At 34.2% G+C, this 22165-nt stretch overlaps 2 protein-coding genes across 2 annotated transcripts; one reads left to right on the top strand and one right to left on the bottom strand.

Annotated features, from left to right (window-relative positions):
- Window positions 1-651: 651 nt before the first annotated feature.
- Window positions 652-5249, bottom strand: LOC132274270 (uncharacterized). Its single transcript, XM_059775508.1, has 2 exons — window positions 4794-5249; window positions 652-1151 (listed from the first exon to the last, which is right to left on the bottom strand). The coding sequence occupies exons 1-2, from the start codon at window positions 5187-5189 to the stop codon at window positions 939-941; spliced, it is 609 nt and encodes a 202-aa protein (XP_059631491.1). The 5' UTR covers window positions 5190-5249; the 3' UTR covers window positions 652-938.
- Window positions 5250-6554: 1305 nt separating this feature from the next.
- LOC132274269 (uncharacterized) lies at window positions 6555-21284 on the top strand. Its single transcript, XM_059775507.1, has 16 exons — window positions 6555-6763; window positions 6878-6937; window positions 7053-7170; window positions 8899-8971; window positions 9851-9896; window positions 12651-12761; window positions 13435-13519; window positions 13858-13954; window positions 14547-14607; window positions 14719-14849; window positions 17065-17182; window positions 17984-18107; window positions 19515-19622; window positions 19712-19786; window positions 20598-20683; window positions 20777-21284. The coding sequence occupies exons 1-15, from the start codon at window positions 6653-6655 to the stop codon at window positions 20645-20647; spliced, it is 1368 nt and encodes a 455-aa protein (XP_059631490.1). The 5' UTR covers window positions 6555-6652; the 3' UTR covers window positions 20648-20683; window positions 20777-21284.
- Window positions 21285-22165: the final 881 nt, after the last annotated feature.

The following is a 22165-nucleotide window of genomic DNA, read 5'->3' as shown; positions in this document are numbered from 1 at the left end:
ACGTGAACCCTTGATATAGGACTTTGGGGTGTAAACGTGTGGGAGTGAATGTGAGTATTCACAAAATTGTGCCATGTAATATATATGACGCTCCATCAATTAGGCCACTGTATAATCATATATATATATATATGTATGTATGAAAAAGTTATTACTTGATATGAATGAATATTAGAATATTAATGATGTCATTTTTCATACTATAAAACAATCCATCATTTGATACAATAAACACTGGATAGAAAACAAAAACAGAGCAATTATAATCGTAAAGGAAAAACAACCATTCTAAGCAATTTCTCTTTTAATTCAAAGGAGGATTTATGAGTGCTATTGATGGATTGAGAATTGAAACATAAAAAAAGTCGGTGAATACCAATGTGTAACATTTCTAATATCTTAAAGCAATCAAGCTGGAACTTTTAACCTCGTTTTAGGTGCATGCATCAACACTGGCTCAAAAGGCTAGGGTTCAGTGGCAGCTTGAGTTCGCAAAGCAAGAGGTGGAGTGAACAAAGAAGAAACAAATGCGAGGCCCTCACAAACAATTTAAGCAAATACAAAGAAGCCAGGAGATTTCGCGATCCAAATAACTATCAATGGTTACAGTAAATGAGAACTTGCTCAAAAGAATGACAGGACATAAACAGATAGAAGAAACCGGACGATAATTACTGAAAAAAGAGTCCATTAGGATACACCATGATAATTTGAACCACATCAAATGATTATCCACCCGGTGACTGAAATATAAACTGGTAAATTTCTAGACAGTAACAATACACATTCAAAGGTTTGGACCACGATTTTTCAGTAACTATTTAATCACCAGGCGTGACTTCGTACTAAAAAAAAAAAAAAAAGTAGTTACTGTAAAACCAAGCTTGCAAAATTCTTTCCGAAATTCATCAGCATTTGCCAAGCATGATGGCATCTACTCACCAACCACGGTTTTTCAGGAAGTTCCTAGTTCTCTTTCTCAAGCGAGTAAAAACGATGACACCACAAGCAAGAACCCATGGAGGGACTCTCCCATCTGAGAAGTTTATTTTTTTCATCCATCGTGGGGGTTCCTTCATAACGAATGTTATCATGAGGGTTATAACCACAACTCCTAACAAGATCTTGGTAATAGGTTTGATCATGGAGTCCTGAAATGAAGGTAAATGGGATAAGGAATTAACTCACTTCATGTATAAAAGCATGCAGCACAAACTAGTAATAGATATAAGCTGAAAAGCAATTATATGTACAAGCATTTCAACTCAACAAAGACTAGTCCCAACTATCTGCTATCGATGTACCAATCATATTTTCTCATTCTACTCTAAGGTTTTAACTTTTAGTGATATCACATGCTAGCATATCATTCCTTGCTATCTCAATCCATATTAATTTGGTATTCCCTTTTTTATTCGTGTTTTAATTTTACCATATCAAAACAACATGTATAATATTAACGTGCTTATGTATAAAAAAAATTAATAATAATAAAATAAAAACAATGTATATGAACTTCAAGGATCCTAATCTTTTTCCGGAAATGCCAACACAACCACAATTCTGGGAGATCCCATGCAAGAAGTACAAAGTGATAATTGGGAATTTCATGCAAAAAGTTGTTCCATAAGGGTATTTAAACAACTGAAAGGGAAATTTAACCATTTAAGAGACATTTAGAGAGTGCAGTTACCTGCTTAAAATACTACATACTTAAAGTTGTTCCTAAGGGGCACTTTTGATATTTAAACAACTGAAAGCGAAATTGTACCATTAAGAGACATTTAGAGAGTGCAGTTACCTGCTTATAATACTACATAGTATCTATCCTGTTTCCAATCGAAATTTGAATATTAGAAAGAAAATGAGATTTGACTGCTCAAAAGATATATACTGTCTAAATGATCCAAGGACACTATTGAAGATACGGCGTCTAGTTGTCCAACCTTGTACCATGCTTTTCACATGCCAATTTTAAGATGGTGTGAAAAACACTCAAGAGTATGGGTATTGTGGTAGTAAATGATTTCCACCTGCTGAATGCTAGTTTCACTCAATCTTCATTTGTAAAAATACCGGGGGGGGGGGGGGGGGGGGGGGGGGTGTTGTAGGGAGTGGGGGTGAAGGGATTTAAGCACTTTCTTATTGTTATTTATTTAATTGTGTTCCCACTTCCCACTTTGGAAGGAGATATTCAATGGTCTAATTCAAGTACTTTTTCATAGGCCTAGTTCAGATCATTGCAAATTTGCAGTATTATCTTTCCATGGCATCAATTTTTTGTGGAGCCTTTCTTCCTTTAAACTTGAAAAGATATGCCCTCTTCTATTAGTTTGGAAAACAAATCCAAAATTAATTAAGACAATATTAACATGGTGGGATGGGGGGAGAGTTCAAAATATCCATCAAATAAGTGGAATCAAGAAACTGTCTACTTCCAAATAATGCTTTGAGGCCATACCACATCAGAATCTAGTGAAAAGGATGGACACATGTGGTCTTTATGAGCAGGAAATTCAATATTTATGAGACAAAAACAAAGGAAATGAATAGTTCAGAAAACAAAAGGTACAAAATCCAACCTCAAGGGCAAATGGGAGGAGATCTTAGTTGAAGGAAACATTGAAGAAACATGTTTTGAAATGAGTGAAGAAAAAAAGGCAAAGCCGATACTAATTCTCTCTCGGAAATGCAAAGAATAAGGTAACGCAAATTTACACATATATGCTTCAGGCAGGGAATGAGTACCTAGAAAATTACCACTTTATGATTCTGAACTTTGGTCTGCCCTGTAGTCTAGACCTAGAGTCAATGATCTCGAATAAGACTTCTATGAGTTTAGGTAAGGCTTCTTGGTAGGGAAAATCTATCGCGAAAGATTATGTTAACTGTCCCATTGTCCATCTTGCTAATCATAAGGTGTCATCTCAGATGGATTTGATAAGGAACTTCCTTAAGATTATTTGGATATCATTCATAAATAATTCATACTACGTTATAATTATTTACAAAATTATAAGTGCTACTATCATTACTCCCTTCGCGACTCCATCATACTGGCCTTGATCTGTGAATCATCAGTTATGGTATTTTCCTTTGTACCTCAAAATTCTCAATTCATTGGATGCAAGCAAATCAGCAGAGGCATTAGCACCATGTAGGGGTGCAAAAAAAACAACAAAACCGACCCGATCTGCTCCATGGGGATTGGTTTGGTTTTAAAGGATTATCGGTTCGGTTCGGTTCAGTTTTAAAATAAAAAAAAGTCTAGACCAGTTCAGTTCACAGATTGAGGGTAGAAAAATCCAAACCAATCAGTGCATTATATATAAAATATATATGGTTGTCTACACTACATACCATGGAATTGCCTACACCTGATCAGCCAATATATATTCAACAATTTCTTACCTAAAAGATTCTAGCCCTAAATCATTCTTCTCAGAGCAACAGAGCTGCACCCCTTGACTGCCCCCTGCCACTCCTCTTTTCCGTCACCCTCAACTGCTCACTTGGCCGAGCTCACCAACCCTCAAGGCTACTTCTCTCCTCCACTTTGGCCGGTCATAAACCATTGTCGCATCAAAATTGACCATCGTGTTGCACACACACACAATCCCTATTTCTCACACACACTCAATCATTCCTCTCATCCTAGTTTATTCAAATGAATCCTATTTATTAATTGACTTGTCAAATAAAGTTTGGATTTTGTGTTCTAATATATGCATTTCAACAACTTCGGCTGAGGTTTTTAGGGTCAAAATTTTGTTGAATTTTGTTAGTATTAGGCTATTAGCATGCGAAACCCCCATCTTTTTGCACATTCTATCGTTTGTTGAATTTTGTTAGTATTAGGATACAAATCTGCAAAACATTCTTTCTTTTGAGTTCTACTTTATGTTTGGCTAGAAAGTAATTCTTGAATTTTCTGAAAATGAGTTCTCTATTAAGGTCCAAACTGCCAAACCAAACCAATCCAATCCATTCTCTTACGGTTCAGATTGGTTCAGAATAGATGGAGTGATAGGTTCGGTTTGGTTTCAAATTTCTTGAAACTGTAGAGAGCTGATTGGTTTCCATTAATCCTAAAACTAATCCAATCCCAACCATGTGCGCCCCAGCACCATGTTTACAAACATTTTAAGGATGAGAGGTCCTTGTGTCACACCACTCACCCTCCAACAGTCCAACACTTGCGTTATATTTTACTTATCAAAAACAGAAAAGAATGAGAGGTCCTCGTGTGATTTAGTTACAAGTGTTTTCTCTTTTTCAATCGAGTGCCTTTATGTGAGTATACAAGAAAGGTCAAATAAGACCCACTAACGAATAAATGAACTGTGTGGCTTAGATTCCTCCTAATCTTCAACTAATGAACTTTTTAAGCATTCTTTGCAATGAACATATCCTTCTCACCAAAACACAACAACCAAATTATATATAAACAGAAATTTTGAACTTGACACACACACAAATAGAACGAAAACTTAAGAGATGTAGTCACCGGAACTAATTTCAGTTTACAAGAAATGACCATAATGAGCTTATTAATATTAAAATTTTGAAAATTATTTCTGCTATAAATTCTATTTGTGAATCACTTTCCCTTTCTAGTTCCCCTTTTACTTTAAAAACCTCTTCATAATTGTGTCATTCAACTTCGAAATTCAAATTAACACCTAAAGACGAAACAAAAATTGACCTAAATATATCCAAAGCAACACTTATAAGTAATAACAATCACAGAGAGAGAGAGAGAGAGAGAGAGAGAGAGTTGTCTGTATATGTACCTTGGGTTCCCCATCAATGCAAATTACGGACCCATCGGTGTAAGGAAGCAACGATCGGCCATTTTTGGGATTGAACCGAATGGGAACGCCGCGACCCATTTGAGGATTGAAGGCGAAGACCGACTTGAAGCCATACTTGTCAAGAATATCTCTAACTTCGAGCTGGTCTTGGTCCCAACCACCTAGGCTCGACTTGAACTCGTCGATCGGCCCTTCGCCTCTCCGAAACAGACGAATCTCGACCTCTGGAACCTTGGTCCGCACAGACCTCGCCCTAGGGTTCGACTCGGGCTTCTGTAGCAGCGGAGTCGACTCGTCGGCGGCGTCGCTGACGCCGTCGATGGACGTCGTTGTGGTGGTTTCCTCGATCTCTCCGGTTTGGTTCTCTAATTCCATGGCTTTTGTTTTTGCTTGTTTGGCCGGCGAGTTAAGCGAGGACTTGGTTGGTTTATAAAGGCTTTGCATGTTGGGACGGTTTAAAGTAGTAAAATTGGGGATTTTCTCGTGGACGGCTCTGATCTGGCCACGTCATATGGAGCCCACTCAGCATCTAATTTTTCATCGAACAACCAATTTAAGTTGTCAAAGTAGTGTAGTATCGTGTAACGTTGTAATTCACTTTGTTCAATGATTTGTCAATTTAAGTTGTCAATGATTTGTGGTTCAACCAAATTCAACGGCCAAGAGAGCACCAGCTTATTGTCCTAATTCTGTTCGAAAAAAAATTCACCCATTGGAAGAATTTGGTGTTGAAATTAATTGAGAATTATAGTATGTTTGAGAGTCTTGAGTCTTTTGAATGTTTGAATCATTTGGCTCGTTTATTAGTTTAATTGTTCAATCTCAAGCTTATTATTTTAAATTTGATATACTTTGTTGCGGATCAATTTAAAGGTGCTTATTAAGTTGGTAGATGGTATCTTTTCTACCCTCGAGAGTGAATTATATTTGTGACAAATAAAGACTCTAGAAATTCAAATAATGTTCTTTAAATTATGTCGTTTCAATCCTTTTCAATTACTGAGTAATACAACAAATTACAAACTATTAAGAGTTAAATTTAAAGAAAAATATTTAATATTAAAAAATAGCGGTTATAAGATACGACACGAATACCTTTATTATTCAAGTTGTAGGGTTGTGTTGCCGAGCCCCCTACCATACAATTTTGCTATAAATATATCATATATTATTTAATTGATATGTTGTGTAGGGGTAGACAAATAATTTATGAATTCACGAATTCAATCCACAGGCAAATAATCTGTGAATCCGCGAATTCGATTCAATCTGTGTGGATTCGATCGGATTGTTACACTCACGAATCGTTGGCGGATTAAAAATGAGAATTTGTAACTCACGGATTGAGTTATTAAAAATCTGATCTGATTCGTGAATTCAATCTGATCCGTGAAATTTATATATATATATTTTTAAATAATATATTAATTAATAATAATTTAATAGATTCTAAGGATGTATTAATTAATAATTATTTAAATATATGAATTAATATAAATAAATTAGAAATTTATCTATTGAGTTTTGGTTAAAATAAAAATAAAAATAAATAATATTAATTATAAAAATAATAATAATAATGGAAAATTTAGATAAAATTCAATTATTTTATTGTTTCTGATTTTTTTTTTTTTCACTCTTTATTGTTTTTTCTTTAAATAAGAATCAAATTATATATATATATATATATATATATTGACATTTTTGTTTGGTACTTCTCTTTTTATCTATTTTTAAAAAATTGACTCATCAAGAAGACGAATAAGACAAGAACTTGCCCTGTGTTACTTCCGGTTACTTCCACCGTCGAACGAACTTGTAAGAAAAGCGGCCAAAGCATGGACCAGTGCTCAAACGTTGACGAACCTAACCCTAACCCTCCCATGGCCGAGCCAGAACTCATCGCCAACCTACACTCCCAGCTCCACTCTCTCCGGAACAGAGTCAAGGTCTTTTCTCGCCTCCTCTAACTAAACTAGGGTTTTAATCACTGATAAAGAAAAAAAAAAAAACTCACTTATACAAATTTTTTCATATAATAACTTGGGTATTCGTAAATCCAGGAACTAGAGACTGAGAATGCCAAACTATTATATCGGATTTCCAATTGCCACTGTAACAAGGTTAGTTATATATATACATACATATATATGCATGCACACACACATTTGTTGCTATAATTTTTAAGAAATGTGTTTGAAAAAACTGCAGTGAAATGATTGTATAATTGTTGTGTAGATAGAGGGGAATGTAGATTCCAATGTTGCAGACAGAGTTGGCAATTCAGTGGAGGAGAGTGCCAAATTAGAAGCATGTGTTGGTAATACCCAAAAGAAGTCAAAGGAGATAATGCCAGGTTTTTTTTTTTTCCTCATTATTATGTTGATTGCCAAAATTAAACTTGAATTGATCACTGGTTTATTTATTTTTCCAATTTTAATAATAAAAAAGTTTAATATTAGTAAAATTCTTACTACTTTAGTGTGCGAAAGCGGAAATGTTCAGAATTTCATTATATTCTGTTAGAAAATTACAAATAATGGCCTCAAGTTACTTTACAAGAAAATCGAGGAAACAAGAGTATCAAACATCAATAATTTCTTTATGTTATCCATCTTATTTAGTACAGAAGATATCATGCCATAGCTGGTTTAAACAACTGATTGCACTACTATTTGAATAACAAGAATTGGGATTTGAGTTCATGATTTTGATGTTATTATATTTTTGTTGTTCTCTGGATGAAGAAAACTTCTGGAGGCTTATAGATACATGTTTATGGTCCTGGTTCTCTATGTAATTTCATTGGAATAACTTTTATTCAAATTTATTTAATTTATGTACATGGGTACATTGGCTATTGATTTTTGTTTTGCTTGCTAAGATGCTCTCCCCAAATAAATACTTAGTAGTTTTCAGTTTTATCTATATAGTATGACTGCAAACGCGATTGTGTGAAAGAAATTACAATATAACCATATGTAGTCCATTTTAATTATTTATACATGTGTGTACATTATAACTTGTACTACAACTTGGAACTTTATTGTCTGTAAGTATGGATGATGAGATCATTATGAAATGATAAAAAAAAGAAAAGAAAGGAAAATGGATCTATTTGTTTGAGTTATAGAACTCCAAAAGAAGCTTTCCGATGATTCATCCATAGAGTAAAAAAGGATCTAATAGTTTTGTTTTATTTTTTATTTTAATCTCTCTCTCTCTCTCTCTCTCTCTCTCTCTCTCTATATATATATATATATAAATTTTTTAAGGCTTATCCCACCCTGTCTGTATCACCTCCTATTTCATTTATAAAGTTTGTATGCTACTATGCGTGGTTGCTATTCCGTTAAGCACTTCAAGTTTGAAAAGGAAAGAGGAACTTTTTGTAAATTGGAAAAGAAAATTTTTAAAGGTTGTGCTACTTATCATGTTGACAACGTGCTAAAGAAAATCTTCTTCCAAATGATCATATATTTGTGAGTTTTTTTTTTTTTTTTTTTTTTTTTCTTGCCACTTTCTCACTGGTGGATTTTAAGGTTATGACTTCTGTTCAGATGGTTTACTCACAGGCACTTAAACAAAAAAAAAAAAAAAAAGGAGGAAAGAAAAAAAAGATGGTTTACTCACAGGCCTCTATTGCAAATGCCTTGGATTCCTTCACTTGTGGAGGAAATATCTACTGTCTCAACTTTCTAGAATAAGCGTGGAGTGTTGGAGTTTGGGAGCTTGGGAGTGCATAAAGAAAATAATTTAACGACAAATGGGAATAAGATAGGAAGTGTATTTGAAGCATTAGACTGGAATTGCATTGCATCAGTCATGCAAATGCTGTAAATATGGCAAAAGTATTCACAGTGGTAGCTAATTATTGGCTGGTATGATTAGGTTGATAGGCTCCTTACTTGATTAAGAAGTTAGAGTCATGGCTTCACTTTTGTCTAACTTTCAGATTTCCAATATTGCTTCAGTCAATTTTCCGTGTGCATCATGTCATGCCTCCTTCTGTATGGAAGGTTCTGAGAAGTGTGGAAGTCGGAGTCATGGTTATATGTTTAAAACTAATTACATTTTGATGCAGGTTGTAAAATGAGGGCCATGCATCACCACTCCAAGAGATATGTTGCTCTGAAAGTGATGTATTTTGGGCAAAGGTACAAATTGTATTCATAGTTATCAATTTAATTAACTAACTAATCTCTAGTCCTTTGTTACAATTTCCATCCCTCAACACCTTATGCTCTTTTCCTTGGGATGCAGTTGAGTATATGACTTGGAATTTTAAATTTGTGGATCAGAGGCCTAAGTCAACACCACAAAAGAGAATAAAGAAGCTGAATAAATATAGAAGTTCTTTTTTGATTATATTTTACTTACAAATTTAGAACTCAACTTTTATTGTTAAACTTGTTTGGCATGATGTGGTTATGTAGTCTTATGGTCTTGGGTATCAATTAGTGTCAAAATGGGACATATGTTGCCTACTCTAAGAGGTTTGCACTTAAGTCTGTGTCATGTTGAGTTGAGTTCTTTGGTTGTTGGTGGGTCAATCTAAATTTGAACAAACAATTATGCATGTATTTAAATGTTCTTTCTTGTGTGTGTTTTTTTGAGTATATGAAACACGAATCTTTCTACAAAGGGGCTTACTGTATCAGATATAGATACTCTTCCTATACTCACAAATATGTGCCTAATACTTTCTAAATGTATCAATAATTTGAATATGTGTATATATATATATACACACACTTAATTTCTTATGAGATGTAGTGGAACCAAAAAACAGGCCTCGTGTACTAAACCAAAAAGTATAGGACTTTTTTGATCTGTAATAAATGATATACTTGAAAATTTTATTGTTGTATTTTGTTTCTAATTTGATTATGCATTTGAGTTTGTGATTTTTCCTTCCTTCTCCAAGTTTTCTCGTAAAAGTTATTTTTCTTTTTCTTCTTATATATATATATATGACCATGTTAATGGTTCAAAAAAATTCATACTATGATGTTACCACATGTGCTGCATTACAGGTTCTATGGTTTTGCTTCAGAGGCACAAATGGATCCAACTGTTGAGGTGTGTTTCTTCAATTATACAGTTTTTTTATGTAATAAGGTGAAAGACATGTGTGAATTAGGAATGGACCCAAAATGTTCCTGGATCCACAGCGCTAGATGCTTGATTGATACATATATATTAGTGTCTGTATGTATTTTACTCCTTTCCCAAAAGAAAAAGTGGTAAATCACTTGTTAATATAATTAAATATAACTTTTTAATATATAAGAAGAAGACACACACTTTGCATGTGCTCCTTATGTTATTGACAATGGGATGCACCATGATCTAATGTTATCCTCTTCTCGGATGACGTAATTACTTCTGCTATGTTATTTTGCATGTTGCTGAAGTACAAATGGTGCAACATTTCACCATAGTGGGATAATATCTTACAATGATCCTATTAAGACTATTATCAGAATTTAGGGAATCCTGTTGCTTTGTTACATCAGTGGTTTCATTGAAGTTTTTTGCTGGCTGTTTGCCTAATGCATCCTTCCTCATTTGGTGGCTAATCCTATTAGTGGAATGTAGCTAATCCCAGTGCTTTGTTACCGTTGTCAGGGGCTTATTTTTTATTAGTTATATAATGTTGGGGCTTATGTGTAATTTCTGAAACTTGTTAGTATAAATAGAATGTGGTGGAAGGATGAAAGTTTTCTTTCATTCTTTCTCTCTTTCTCTATCTCTCTCTCTCTTTTTCTCTCATCCTCTTTTTTCTCTTTTTTTTTCTTATACTTTACTCTTGATTTGATTATCTCTTAAAGTCAACAGTTACATCAAGGGTTATGTCAAAAGATTTAAATATTAAAGTTAGACCCTCTCTAATAGCTTAAGCTTTTATGGTAGATGGTGGTTAACTTATCAAAAAAAAAAAAAAAAAACTTTGATGGTAGATGGTGGTTAACATGGTATCAAAGCAGTCAAGGTCCTAAGTTCAAACCTTACCGTCACCTTGATAATTCAAGTTGAAACACGTGTTGGACCAAAAGAAGGCCACACGTGAGGGGGCGTGTTAGAAGATTTAAATATTAAGGTCTAAGCTCTTAGATCAGATGGTGGTTAACATGTTTCATTGAAGGTTTTATGCTGGCTGTTCACATAATGCATCCTTCCTAAAGGGCACATTTTGGACCAGCAATGTCAATGGCAGGAACTAGAAGCGACACGGGTGGTATCAAGATTTGAAATTGAAAGTAACAACAACTGATAGACATATCCTATTTCACCTTCCTCGTTGCTGAGCTGTGCTACTTGTCTTCTCTTTATGGCCTTGCCCACATGTGGGCTAGCCAAATGGAAACCCAACCCACATGCTATTACCAACTGCCGGATTCCATTTTAATATATATTCTTTGAACTTCAAAGTTGGAACTTTGCTGATGGACTCTACAAGTATCCATCCTAGACCATCACAAACAAGCCTTAAAAGAGTGCAAGTAATGGACTGGCCAATGCTATTATCCCACAAAGATTGTATGTTAGGATTATTTGTCCCAAATCAAAATAGTCTTAAGCTGTGTGCAGATTATCTCCCAAGCAATTCACACCTTTCAGGAAAAGAATTATCGAGTTTCTTTGGTTCTACTATAATGTATCACCAAACAGTCTCTAGCTTCAATAGTGTAGTGCATCTAGGTATGTCAGTGTATGAAAAGATGGAATACTGAAGTTTTGATTAGGGATGGCAACGGGGCGGGTTTGGAGCGGGTTTCTCTAAATCCCGCCCCGCCCTTTTTAATTTTTGTCAAGTCCATGCCAGCCCCGAGACTCGCGACGGGTTGGATTTTCATGTCCAGCCCCGCCCCGTTAGGAAATACTATGCCCCCGTGCCCACCCCGCTAACAAATTTTTTTCTCCCACTTTTTGGAACTTAAGCTCCTACTATTTAAATGTGGAAAGCCTGGGAATGGCACAATATAAATGAAATTATGTATCCCAACAAAAATAAAAAAATAACATGCACATAACATAATTCAGAGAACATAATAAACAAAAATAAAAATTTAATACAACTAAATCACAAGAAGTTCTAAGCTCCAACTTCCACCATAACAAAAACAAAAACAAAAACAAATTTAATACCAAGTTTACATCCCAAATTAGGATTGTAAGAGATGGGTAACTGAGTAAGGCGCTAAAATAAGTTATTAATATTATATATATATATATATATATATATATATATATAAATTATAAATATATGCTTAGCGGGCGGGGCGGGGCGGGGCCCCTAGGATATATATATATTGAACCCTTACCCGCCCTATGACCCGTGACGGGTACAAAATTTGTATCCATGCCTGCCCTAACGGTATAAAAAGTGTTCTCATATCCGTTATTAACGGGGCGGGGCAGTAAAAATTGACATCCCTAGTTTTGATTCTCATTCAGTGCTTGAAGAGTGGATTGGAAATGATATTGATTGATATCTTTGGCCATCTTTCATGTTGATCTCACAAAATGCAACTTTCTTTATAGAAGGCTTTGACTTTAGATGAACTTTCAGTTTCTAAACCTTTTAAGTGGAAATAAGAAATGACCATTTAGATAATTTCTTTAAGGATTTTGACCAGCATTCATAGAAGAACTGAAAATTTGACTCAAGAAGTTATACTTGCATTGACATCAAAGTTTCTTGTATTGATTTTTTTTTTTTTTTTGATAAGTAAATTTTCTTGTTCTGAACTTGGAGGCTAGATTTCTTTACATTGAATCAACTAGTAGAAAATCTTTTGTTTTCTTTGCTTAATATTAGATTCCTTTCAGTCTGAAATTTTCAAAGCTCTTGAGAAGACGAAGCTCATCGTTGGTGACAAGAAGGATTTAAAGTACTCAAGATGTGGTAGAACAGACAAAGGAGTTTCTTCTGTTGGGCAAGTAAGTTGAGAGTAGAAGCAAATATATATATATATTTTAAAATTTTTTTATCTGTTATTGCTAGTATATAAGATTGTGAAAAGTTTCATGGACATCCCATTGTTTGAACTTTATCGGTGTTATAATTTGATAAGCCCAACCTCTAGGTTAGGCCTGCCTGCCCTATTTTAAATAAATCGAATATATGAAGACATATTGAGATATATTGATGCTTGTAATCTGGGCACAGAGAAAGAGGTTTGAGGCTGTGAGGAAGGATATGATTGCCTGGATTTAACCCAGGCTAATGTTCCACATAGAGAGATAACAGAGGCAGGATGGTCTATGTATCTGACACCAAATAGTGAGAGGCTAATAAAGCTTTATATTCATTGTTTTGAGTTTGATTTTTGTTTTTTTAGGCTGTTGCGTAATCCAAGTTTATAGTGGCATATTTTGGTGGTGTTAAAAATCATATCCTCAAAATCTGAAGCCAAATTAAGATGCAAAACTCGTAATTTCCATATCTGATGATCCTATGGGTGCATCCATTTATTTGTTTGGTTATTTTTATGTTTTTAATTTCTCCCCCTGTAACCTCCATATTTTTTCTATGTGCACGTAAAGGCAGCTTCTCAAGCATCCCGTCTTACCATTTTTGAATCATTTGAGAGCACAAAAGTGATTGGTGCAGGTGATTGCTCTTCTTTTACGATCGAATCATAAGGAAACAGAAGGGACTGGTGGATATTCTGGGGAATTCACTCGAAAAAACCATGGTTTGCCAATGCCTCCTTGTGAATTTGAACTTTTAATATTCTGTACCAGCCAATCATTACATCTGTTCATTTCTGTGGTACTTGACAAGTTCTGTATGTAGAGTAATAAACATTGCCATAATCTTTTAAAGTCTCATGGGTGGTGACACATCATAATTTTGGCTCCAATTTTTTGAAAGAAATGCTAGAATGCTCGACTCCTTTGGAATATTTTTGATCTATTTAGATCATTTGAAAAAAAATTCAGCCTTTTTTTTTTTTTTTTAAATCATCTGTATCTCCCTGGATTTTATTTAAACCGATTATCCCCTCATATTATTATTATTATTTTTTATCAGAGGGAGAAATTGATTATGTGAGAATCCTGAACAGAATCCTTCCTAAAGATATTCGAGTTATTGGCTGGTGTCCTGCTCCAATAAATTTCAGTGCAAGGTTTGTCCAACTTTAGGGATCTTTTTCTTTACTAAAACTTCTGTTATTGTGATAGTAATTTATGGTAAATGTCTAACTACTCGCTTCATTTCAAAAAGATGAGATCCATATTTTAAATATTTTTTTCCCTGAATAAAGGATTGGCATTTTTATGAATATGAAAGAATTGCAGGAAAACTAGCAGCTAGTTATATATGAACCTCCATGGTTTACCGTTCTGACTGGAGCCCATGATGGCATAATAGATTCCTTTTCCTTGAATATGTAGTTGATGAACTGTACTCAAAGACAGATGCTTTAAAGAAGGGTTTTGTGTTTTTTCTTGCATACTCTCCAGTGTAAACATTGTGCCATGAGCAGCAAATAGCTGCTTTATTAGTTCTGTGGTCCATTTTCTGTTAGATATTTAGTCCTGTTGCAAGCATGATTATTATTATTACTTATTTATTTAAAATTATATATTATTTATTTTAACAAAAGGAACATACAGTAGTTTGCTTGGTTCATTTTCATTTGAGTTTACATGGTCTGTTTTTTATTTTATTTTATTTTATTATTATTTGTTTTTTATTTATTTTTAATTCCCAAGCAGGTTTAGCTGTTTTAGCAGGGTTTACAAATACTTTTTTTGGAGAGTAAACCTGAATATAGTGGTATGCTCATCTTGATTTCTTATGTATGCAACACGTGTGAAATCCATTTAGTCCGGCTCGTTTATTGCTCAGATTCTGAAACTGTTATATATTTGGTACATGTTTCACTAGGCGATGGAGACTGCTGGTAAGAAATTTGTTGGGGAACATGACTTCAGAAACTTCTGTAAGATGGATGCAGCAAATGTGCATAATTATAGGCGGCATATCACTTCGTTCGATATTTCACCATGCAATGAAAGGTGAAGAATAGTACCTGTAAATATTTTTTCTATTTACACATCATGTTCTTTAATTATGGTGGCAGATGGCATTAAACTTCACAACTATAGCCTTCTAAATTTCAAATAGTTACTTCTTTTCACTTAGGCTTGTACTCAAATTTCCTAAGGATTCATCATAATAAAATCATAAAGTAGACACGTAAGCCATATAGGGAAAATTTGATTAATTCTCTTAGTTTCTAGTTGATTTTCTGAGATGATATAGGGAAAATTTGATTAATCCTTTGGAATTGTTAATTCCTCTTTGTATCATCTTATAAATCATTCTAATTGCAAATAAATAAATAAATAAGGGTCCGTTTCGGATTAATTTTCTGATGATTTACTTAGCAATGGATCACAATTTTGGAAGCATTGTATTCCATTTACTTGAACTGTGTTTGTCTGGATGTCGGAGAAATGCTGGTGGGAGAAAAGAGAGGAAGTTGAGAACCAATGAGAGATTGATGGAAATGATGTTAAATACAGAGAACACGTGTTAGTGTTTTGTTCATGTATGTTTCTTATTTGCCGACACATTTAGTGAATGTTAGTGCAGGCATATGTGGACTGAATGTTTGAGCCAGCTTCAATAGTACTCTTCTTAATCCAGTAGTGTATTGCGTTAAAGGCCTGTTTCTGTTCGCACACACTGTGTATTATGTACATTATCTTCCTTTGGAATTCTTAATTCCTCTTTATATCATCTTATAAATCATTTTAATTAGCAAATATATATATATATATATATATATATATATATATATATATATGTATATATATATTTGGATAGCAGCTGCCATAAGCTTTCTGACTCATTCTCAAACTTGGTGATGACATCTATTGTGCTATGTCATTTATGTATATATAAAGTAGTGCATGTACTTGTGTCCATAACTTCAGTATTACACTTTTTAGTATAAATGGGAGAGTATACATCAGGTGTCATTTCGAACAGTCAAATTATTTTGAAGGGCATTTTGCTGAATATTTGGCTACTCTGTTACTAATGCTTTGTTCGGTAGGAAGGAAGGAAGAGGGGTGGAAGGAAAATAGGAGGGAATGAACAAAGTTCCTTCATTCGGTAGGAAGGAGCCAGGGAGAGAAAAGATAATAGGAGGGATGGCTCATCCCTCCTCCTCTATAAATTTTGATCTGTCCAAATTTGGGCGGAAGACACGAGAGAAAATAAGTGAAGTTGTTATAAAAATATTAAATTACAATATTATCCTTCAAAATCCCTACACATCTCATCTTACGCAAAATCTTTCTATCTTGCTCTTGCTACGTACATATATATATAGATTGATTCATGTGTTACAAACTTATTTGATTAATCTGTTATATATATATATATATATATATATATATATATATATATATGGTCCAAGATCTGCACCATATAAATATATATAGGTCTGGACCATATATATATATATATATATTCATGATAAAGGGAAAGAAAGGGAAAGTTATATATATATATATATATATATATATGTATATATATATGTATATATATATGTGTGTGTCTGTGTGTGGATTGTTTGTTTTATAATTGCCTTAGTAGTATAAAAAAGGATCAGAGGAAAAAAGTGTATTTATTATTGCTCCTTGACTACTCACCCCATTGTTAATCTGATGACAATGTCTTTCACATTCTCAAAAAAATATGATGTCAAGCTAAATTCATACTGGTTAAAATTATCGGAAATAAAATAGGGATAGTGGTCCTTGGAATGCTAGATTTTGTTTTCAGTTTAATGCTATATATATATATAAAAGAGGCAAACAACAAATTAGAGTGAAATTAGAGATAAAAAAAATGCTGATGGGTATAAGGGTAAAAATAATATAAAATTATCACTTCCCTTGTCTCCTAACGAACAAAGGAAGTTGTCAATTTTTTCTCTTCACTTCCACCCAACCGAACAAAACGAGGGAAGTTCATATTCTCTTCCCTAGGGATGTCTCATTTTTCCCTTCTTCCCTCCCTTCCATCCAATTTTTTTCCGTCTTACCAAACGAAGCATAATTGCTTACTCAAGTTTGCTACTATCATTTTTGAGTAAGTTGATTATGTGCAAGTTTGCTTGGATATCTTTTTTAGTAGAACAGGAAGTATAGATTTCCCACTCGCATTTTGCTTGCTCAAACTGTGTAGATTATGTGAAGTTTTTCTTCTTATCTGCAGGTTTGAAGGCGATGAGCTTTGGGCAATGAAAATCAAAGGTAGTGCTTTCCTGTGGCACCAGGTCCGGTGCATGGTTGCTGTACTATTTTTGGTTGGCCAGGGTCTTGAATCCCCTAATGTGCGTAGTAGCTGATCTCCTCAAAATTGATTTGTTTTAAGTCCTGTTGATGTGGCTGTTTGCTCATTGAAGAAATTCAGCATAGGACATATTGTCTCTTATTTTTCAGCCTTCAATTTGTCCAACATGATGGCTCTGAAATCCTTTAATTTAGAAAATAGCATTTAAGATGTACAACGTGTATGCCAAAAAGATGTGCAGCAATGTAGTAGTGATACACAGCCCGTATCTTTGCAGCTTGAAAAAGGGGAAAAAGGTTATACTCATGAAAGAGACGAGTTTCATATTCTTAGGGCTGTGCATAGTTTACCTATGGACTTAATATCTTGTTTCCATTCTCATTGTCGGCATCCATAACAGTTTGACCGAAGATGATTGTTGTTGCCTTTTCAGGTGGGCTCATTACTAGACAACATCCTCTGTATGTTGTTCCATTTTTTTTTTTTTAAATTATATATCAAGAAGGCATTCTTGCAATTAAAATCATGCAAGGGATTGTAGAGTTCTTGAGCTGTAATGATCCAATTGATGGTAGTCAGTTTGTGTTATGCACAGTGGTTGTGGTGTTTTATCAATGGTTGAGTAAAATGCGTGTAATATTTGTGGAGTTCCCTCAGGTTGAAATATTGGTGTGGGAGATTTTGATTGTGTCTTATCAGATGCTGTACTTTCATAGAAAGCTAATTAATGGCTGCATCTAGAATGTGGCCTTTTTTAAATATTAAATTCTTTTAGGGAACTTGGTATGCTTTACTAGGAAGTAGGAACTCACATCAAGTGTTTAAATTGTTATAATTGTAGGTGATAGATGCATTACTGGATATTGAAAGGACCTCACGGAAACCTCAATACACGATGGCTCCAGATATTCCATTGGTTCTTCAATCCTGTGAATTTGAAGATCTCAGATTTATGTGCTCATCAGGTACCTTAGCACTAAAACCATACCTAATCCTTGTTGCAGCTATTAATGTTAACTTCTCTTGCATGATACCTAATAATTTTCTTTGTGAAACATGCGCTGTAGTTACCTAATTTATACTTTACGGATAATACTCATGGAAGCATATGAAATAAGACAGTTTATCATTGTTTAACCTAATGTTTGCAAGTGGTATTCCAAATTCCATTAGGTTTCAGTGGCAGAATGTTGCCAGTTGCCACTCACTTCATCTTGTTTGTTACTCCCTCCATCGCATATTAATAGTCCATCTTTCCATTTTTGGTTGTCCCATAATAGTTGTCTCATATCAAAAATCAATGCACTTTTTTTTATTTATAATATTCCCAATTTACCACTAAAAGATAAAACAAATTTAAATCTCCAAATGGTGGACCCCATCAGAGAATAACTTTTAAAATGGGTAAATTTGGAAATATATTCGCTGCCATGTAATAAAATACAATAAAAGCTAGTATCTTAAAATATGTGAATTTTGAAACTGGACATCTACATAAATGGGACAGAGGTAGTACGTCATTTCAAACAATTACTCTGACGGTCAATCTTCTTGTATGTATTGTGTACACTTCTATATATATATTATACACACACACACACACACACACACACACACACACACACACACACATATGTATAATATGATTCATTACATATTCATGAAATGTTCCCATAGATGATTCTCCATTTTTTTTTCCCTTCGAATACTATTACAATGTGAACGTTCTAATTTTCTTTCTTTTCTATTTATTATATTTGTTTCTTTTTTAATTTCTTCTTCTTCCTTATTTTTTTTATTTTTTTTGGACCCAATTGGGGTTAGTGGTCAACATTAATATCCTTGGATTTCTCAAAATCTTTTCCTTCATGTATACAAGACTTGAGGGTATTTTCATGTGTTCTTTCCCCATCTGAATGTTCTTATATAAATGGAGTAAAATGAGGTATTTGTTGGCAACGTATGCTGTTGTTCTTGTTTTTCAATCTGTAAATATGATATAATTAATACATTTAAATTATAGAGAGGCTATTGCTTCAACATTTGGTTCTTTGTCAACTCCCATGACTCAGTTATCAAATGCGTTTAATGATTAGACGGGCTTAGTGATGTGACACTACATCCTGGTGTCATTTAGTTCAGTAAAAATAAGTGAAATGGATTAAGTGCTGTAATTGATTTTTTTGAGATTTCATGGTATTGTTGGTTTTTTGGGCTATACTGTTACAACTCATACAAGTCATGCCTTCAGTAATTTATTTCCATCATCCTTTTTCTTGAATATTTTTGAGAGCATGCTTGCTTGCTTAATGGCCATTTTCACATGCACCGACTTATTTAAATCCACGTGTTTGTATGAATTTTATGCATAGATGCCAGGCAAGCATTGCAAGCGCACTTGGAGAAGGAATGTCGAACTTACAAACTCCAAGCTACAATCTTTCACGAGGCCCTGTTGAGCTGTTCAGTTGTTGAAAGTGGTGCATAAAGCAATATTCCTGCTTTTTATTGTCTTGAACTTGTTTTTCTTACCTTTCCTTATTTCTAAGAAAACTTTGAAAATTTTCAGATGATTATTCGTTGAATAATAGAATGAAAAAGAAATCGGCTTCCCATGTTCCTCTCATGTCACGACCAACTGAGCGTGAGTCCTCTCCATTAAACTTAGTTTTCTATTCTGGTGAATGTCAGTAGTTTTCTCTTCTTAAAATGGTTTATACGAGATGGAAGTAGTTGCTTGAAATGAAATTTGTTTGTGTCAAATTGTGTGAGTTGTCTATCCAAGTGTGAAACTGCAAAGTGCATTTATAGCTCCATAGAGAAAGAATAAACTTGTAGAAGATGATTTATAGCTAAAAGGATGAGAATGGCTTTAAGTGCTTGCGGAATAGTTTAACCTCTTATGCTTATTTATTGCTGGAAGAACATTTAATGATCAGATACTGTGCTTTTTCTTTTTCTTCTTCGCAATAGATCATGGCTAAATGATTTGCTTTCAGCTTGGTTAATTGTCAACCAACTACCTTTTCATCTGTAATGTTTTCCATAATATTGTACAGCCATATTTTTTAGCAGAAACTTTTGGAAGTGTTTCCAAATGTTCTTGGGCAAATTGAGAATAAGTTGGTAGACTAGTGTAGCTATATTAACATGTAACCACCATACTTCTACACTTTTACCAGAGTCAAAAGTCACTACAGAACAAAAACAGACAGATGCTCCCTTCGTTTGTTATTGTGGCAATTCAGCTGCTTGATGGTGCGTTTATCATCCATCCTCGTTTCAAAGAGCCTTGTTCTCCCATATATATTAGTCTTCTCTTATCTGCATCTGTATCTTAGACGGGCCACTTCTTGTTTTTTCTCCATATTTTTATGATCTTCCTGTACATTTATGTTGCCATATTGTAGTCTTCTATTCTTGTTAACTTAAGTTTGTGCTTGAACTGTTTCCAGCATCTTATGAAGAGCGGCATACTAAGTTGAATCTGGCAGCACAAAAGTAGCTTGCTTTCAGGAGCTGAATTTGTTGAATGGAGGAGGTGCCTAACTGCTCTCTTTATGTTGTATGTAACATTAAGATAACTATTCTTATTCAATAATCTTGTTTTCTGATATAGATTTCTTATTGATAGGGAACTTTTGTGTTTCTTGAGATGAATAAATAACTAAGGTACCAATTTGTTGCCCGTGGTTCAAAGATTTCATATTTTGCCCTTGCGAGGATGATCACACAAATACATTTTCCGTTTGTCAAGCCACCTCTGTTGATTAGGTTATATGTACTATGGATTCATCGTCACATTCTTCTCCCTCCCATTCAGATGCAACGCGATACTGCACTACTGTTCTACAAGGGTTTGCAAGATCTGTTGCAGAAACACATTTTTGCTCATATTTTAGTGAGGAACTAATTTAGTGTAAGGGCTAGTTACCCCTTTTGAATGGTCATAAGATCTTTGTATTTTGTAGTCCATAGAGCGGGTGTAACTCAATTGTTTGGACTCAACACGTAACACGTAACACATTTTTAATTATCTGAGTGACGATGAAACTTAAATTTTGTTCTGATACCATGAGGATTACTATTTCCTCTAAACACAAAGAAATTAAAAATTTCTTGATTATTAATATGCATTCTCTTACACAAAGAAATTAAAATTTTGCTATTTGTAGTGAACTCTCAATCGAGCCAATGTTGTTTCTAGTGCTAATAATTGTGATATGTGAGAATCAGGTGTGATTCTGTCTTATACTGCTTATGCAACACAGTGATTCTGTCCTGTACTGCTTATGCAACACAATAAATCGTTATGTAACAGTGATGTAAAATTATTGCGTAAGCGATCTAAGGCTGTTGTTACATAAGTGATGTAAAGTTGTTGCGCTGACACCAGACATTTTGTGACACATTTGAGGGTCTAACCGCTTTTCAATAATTATGCAACACAATACATCATTATGTAACAGTGATGTAAAATTGTTGCGTAAGCGATCTAAGGCTGTTGTTACATAAGTGATGTAAAGTTGCTGCATTGACACCAGACATTCTATGGCACATTTGAGGGTCTAATCACAATGCATAATTCTTTTCAATAGGAGATAACACTTATTTGTTTGTTTGTTTTGTGTTTGGTTGATTGTTATGTGGTTCAATGTGGTTTGAGGTTCCCGAACCATGTTTGTCACAGCCTACGGTTCATGTTTGTCACAGCCTATGGTTTCGGGTCCGGGTCGTTACAACACGTGAAACCTGTTTGGATGGGTGAGATTTTTCTAGTGGCCTGGTTTTTGTGTGGCTTCCAAAGAGTGATACAAAAGTCAATAGTCTCGATCATAATGTGACTGTAGGGTCTGCATGTTGTTCATACTGGGTTTTCCATTGCCCAAATAATATTAGGACATGTACAGTTGGGTAAAAAAAAGTCCAGCTAATAAAGGTCCAAAAATTCAATCATTTAATCGACTATTGGTAGTGGTTGTGGGACATATTGGCCAATATGTCCATTCAAAAAAGAAAGGAA

The sequence above is a fragment of the Cornus florida genome, unplaced genomic scaffold (genome assembly GCF_030987335.1).
Source record: "Cornus florida cultivar Cherokee Brave unplaced genomic scaffold, ASM3098733v1 CherokeeBrave_3.0.0_Hap2_Chr09, whole genome shotgun sequence".
In the NCBI taxonomy this organism is placed as follows: Eukaryota; Viridiplantae; Streptophyta; class Magnoliopsida; order Cornales; family Cornaceae; genus Cornus; species Cornus florida.
Note: the sequence above shows the minus strand (reverse complement) of the source record. Positions and strands in the feature narration are given on the sequence as shown.

What these genes read in the sequence shown, in the direction of transcription:
- LOC132274270 (XM_059775508.1), bottom strand. Translation starts at nt 5,189, where the DNA reads ATGGAATTAGAGAACCAAACCGGAGAGATCGAGGAAACCACCACAACG. An exon ending in GCATTGATGGGGAACCCAAG is followed by an intron (nt 1,152 to 4,793) that starts GTACATATACAG and finishes CCTTCATTTCAG; the next exon opens with GACTCCATGATCAAACCTAT.
- LOC132274269 (XM_059775507.1), top strand. Translation starts at nt 6,653, where the DNA reads ATGGACCAGTGCTCAAACGTTGACGAACCTAACCCTAACCCTCCCATG. An exon ending in AAATGGATCCAACTGTTGAG is followed by an intron (nt 9,897 to 12,650) that starts GTGTGTTTCTTC and finishes GATTCCTTTCAG; the next exon opens with TCTGAAATTTTCAAAGCTCT. An exon ending in AGGGTCTTGAATCCCCTAAT is followed by an intron (nt 17,183 to 17,983) that starts GTGCGTAGTAGC and finishes TTATAATTGTAG; the next exon opens with GTGATAGATGCATTACTGGA.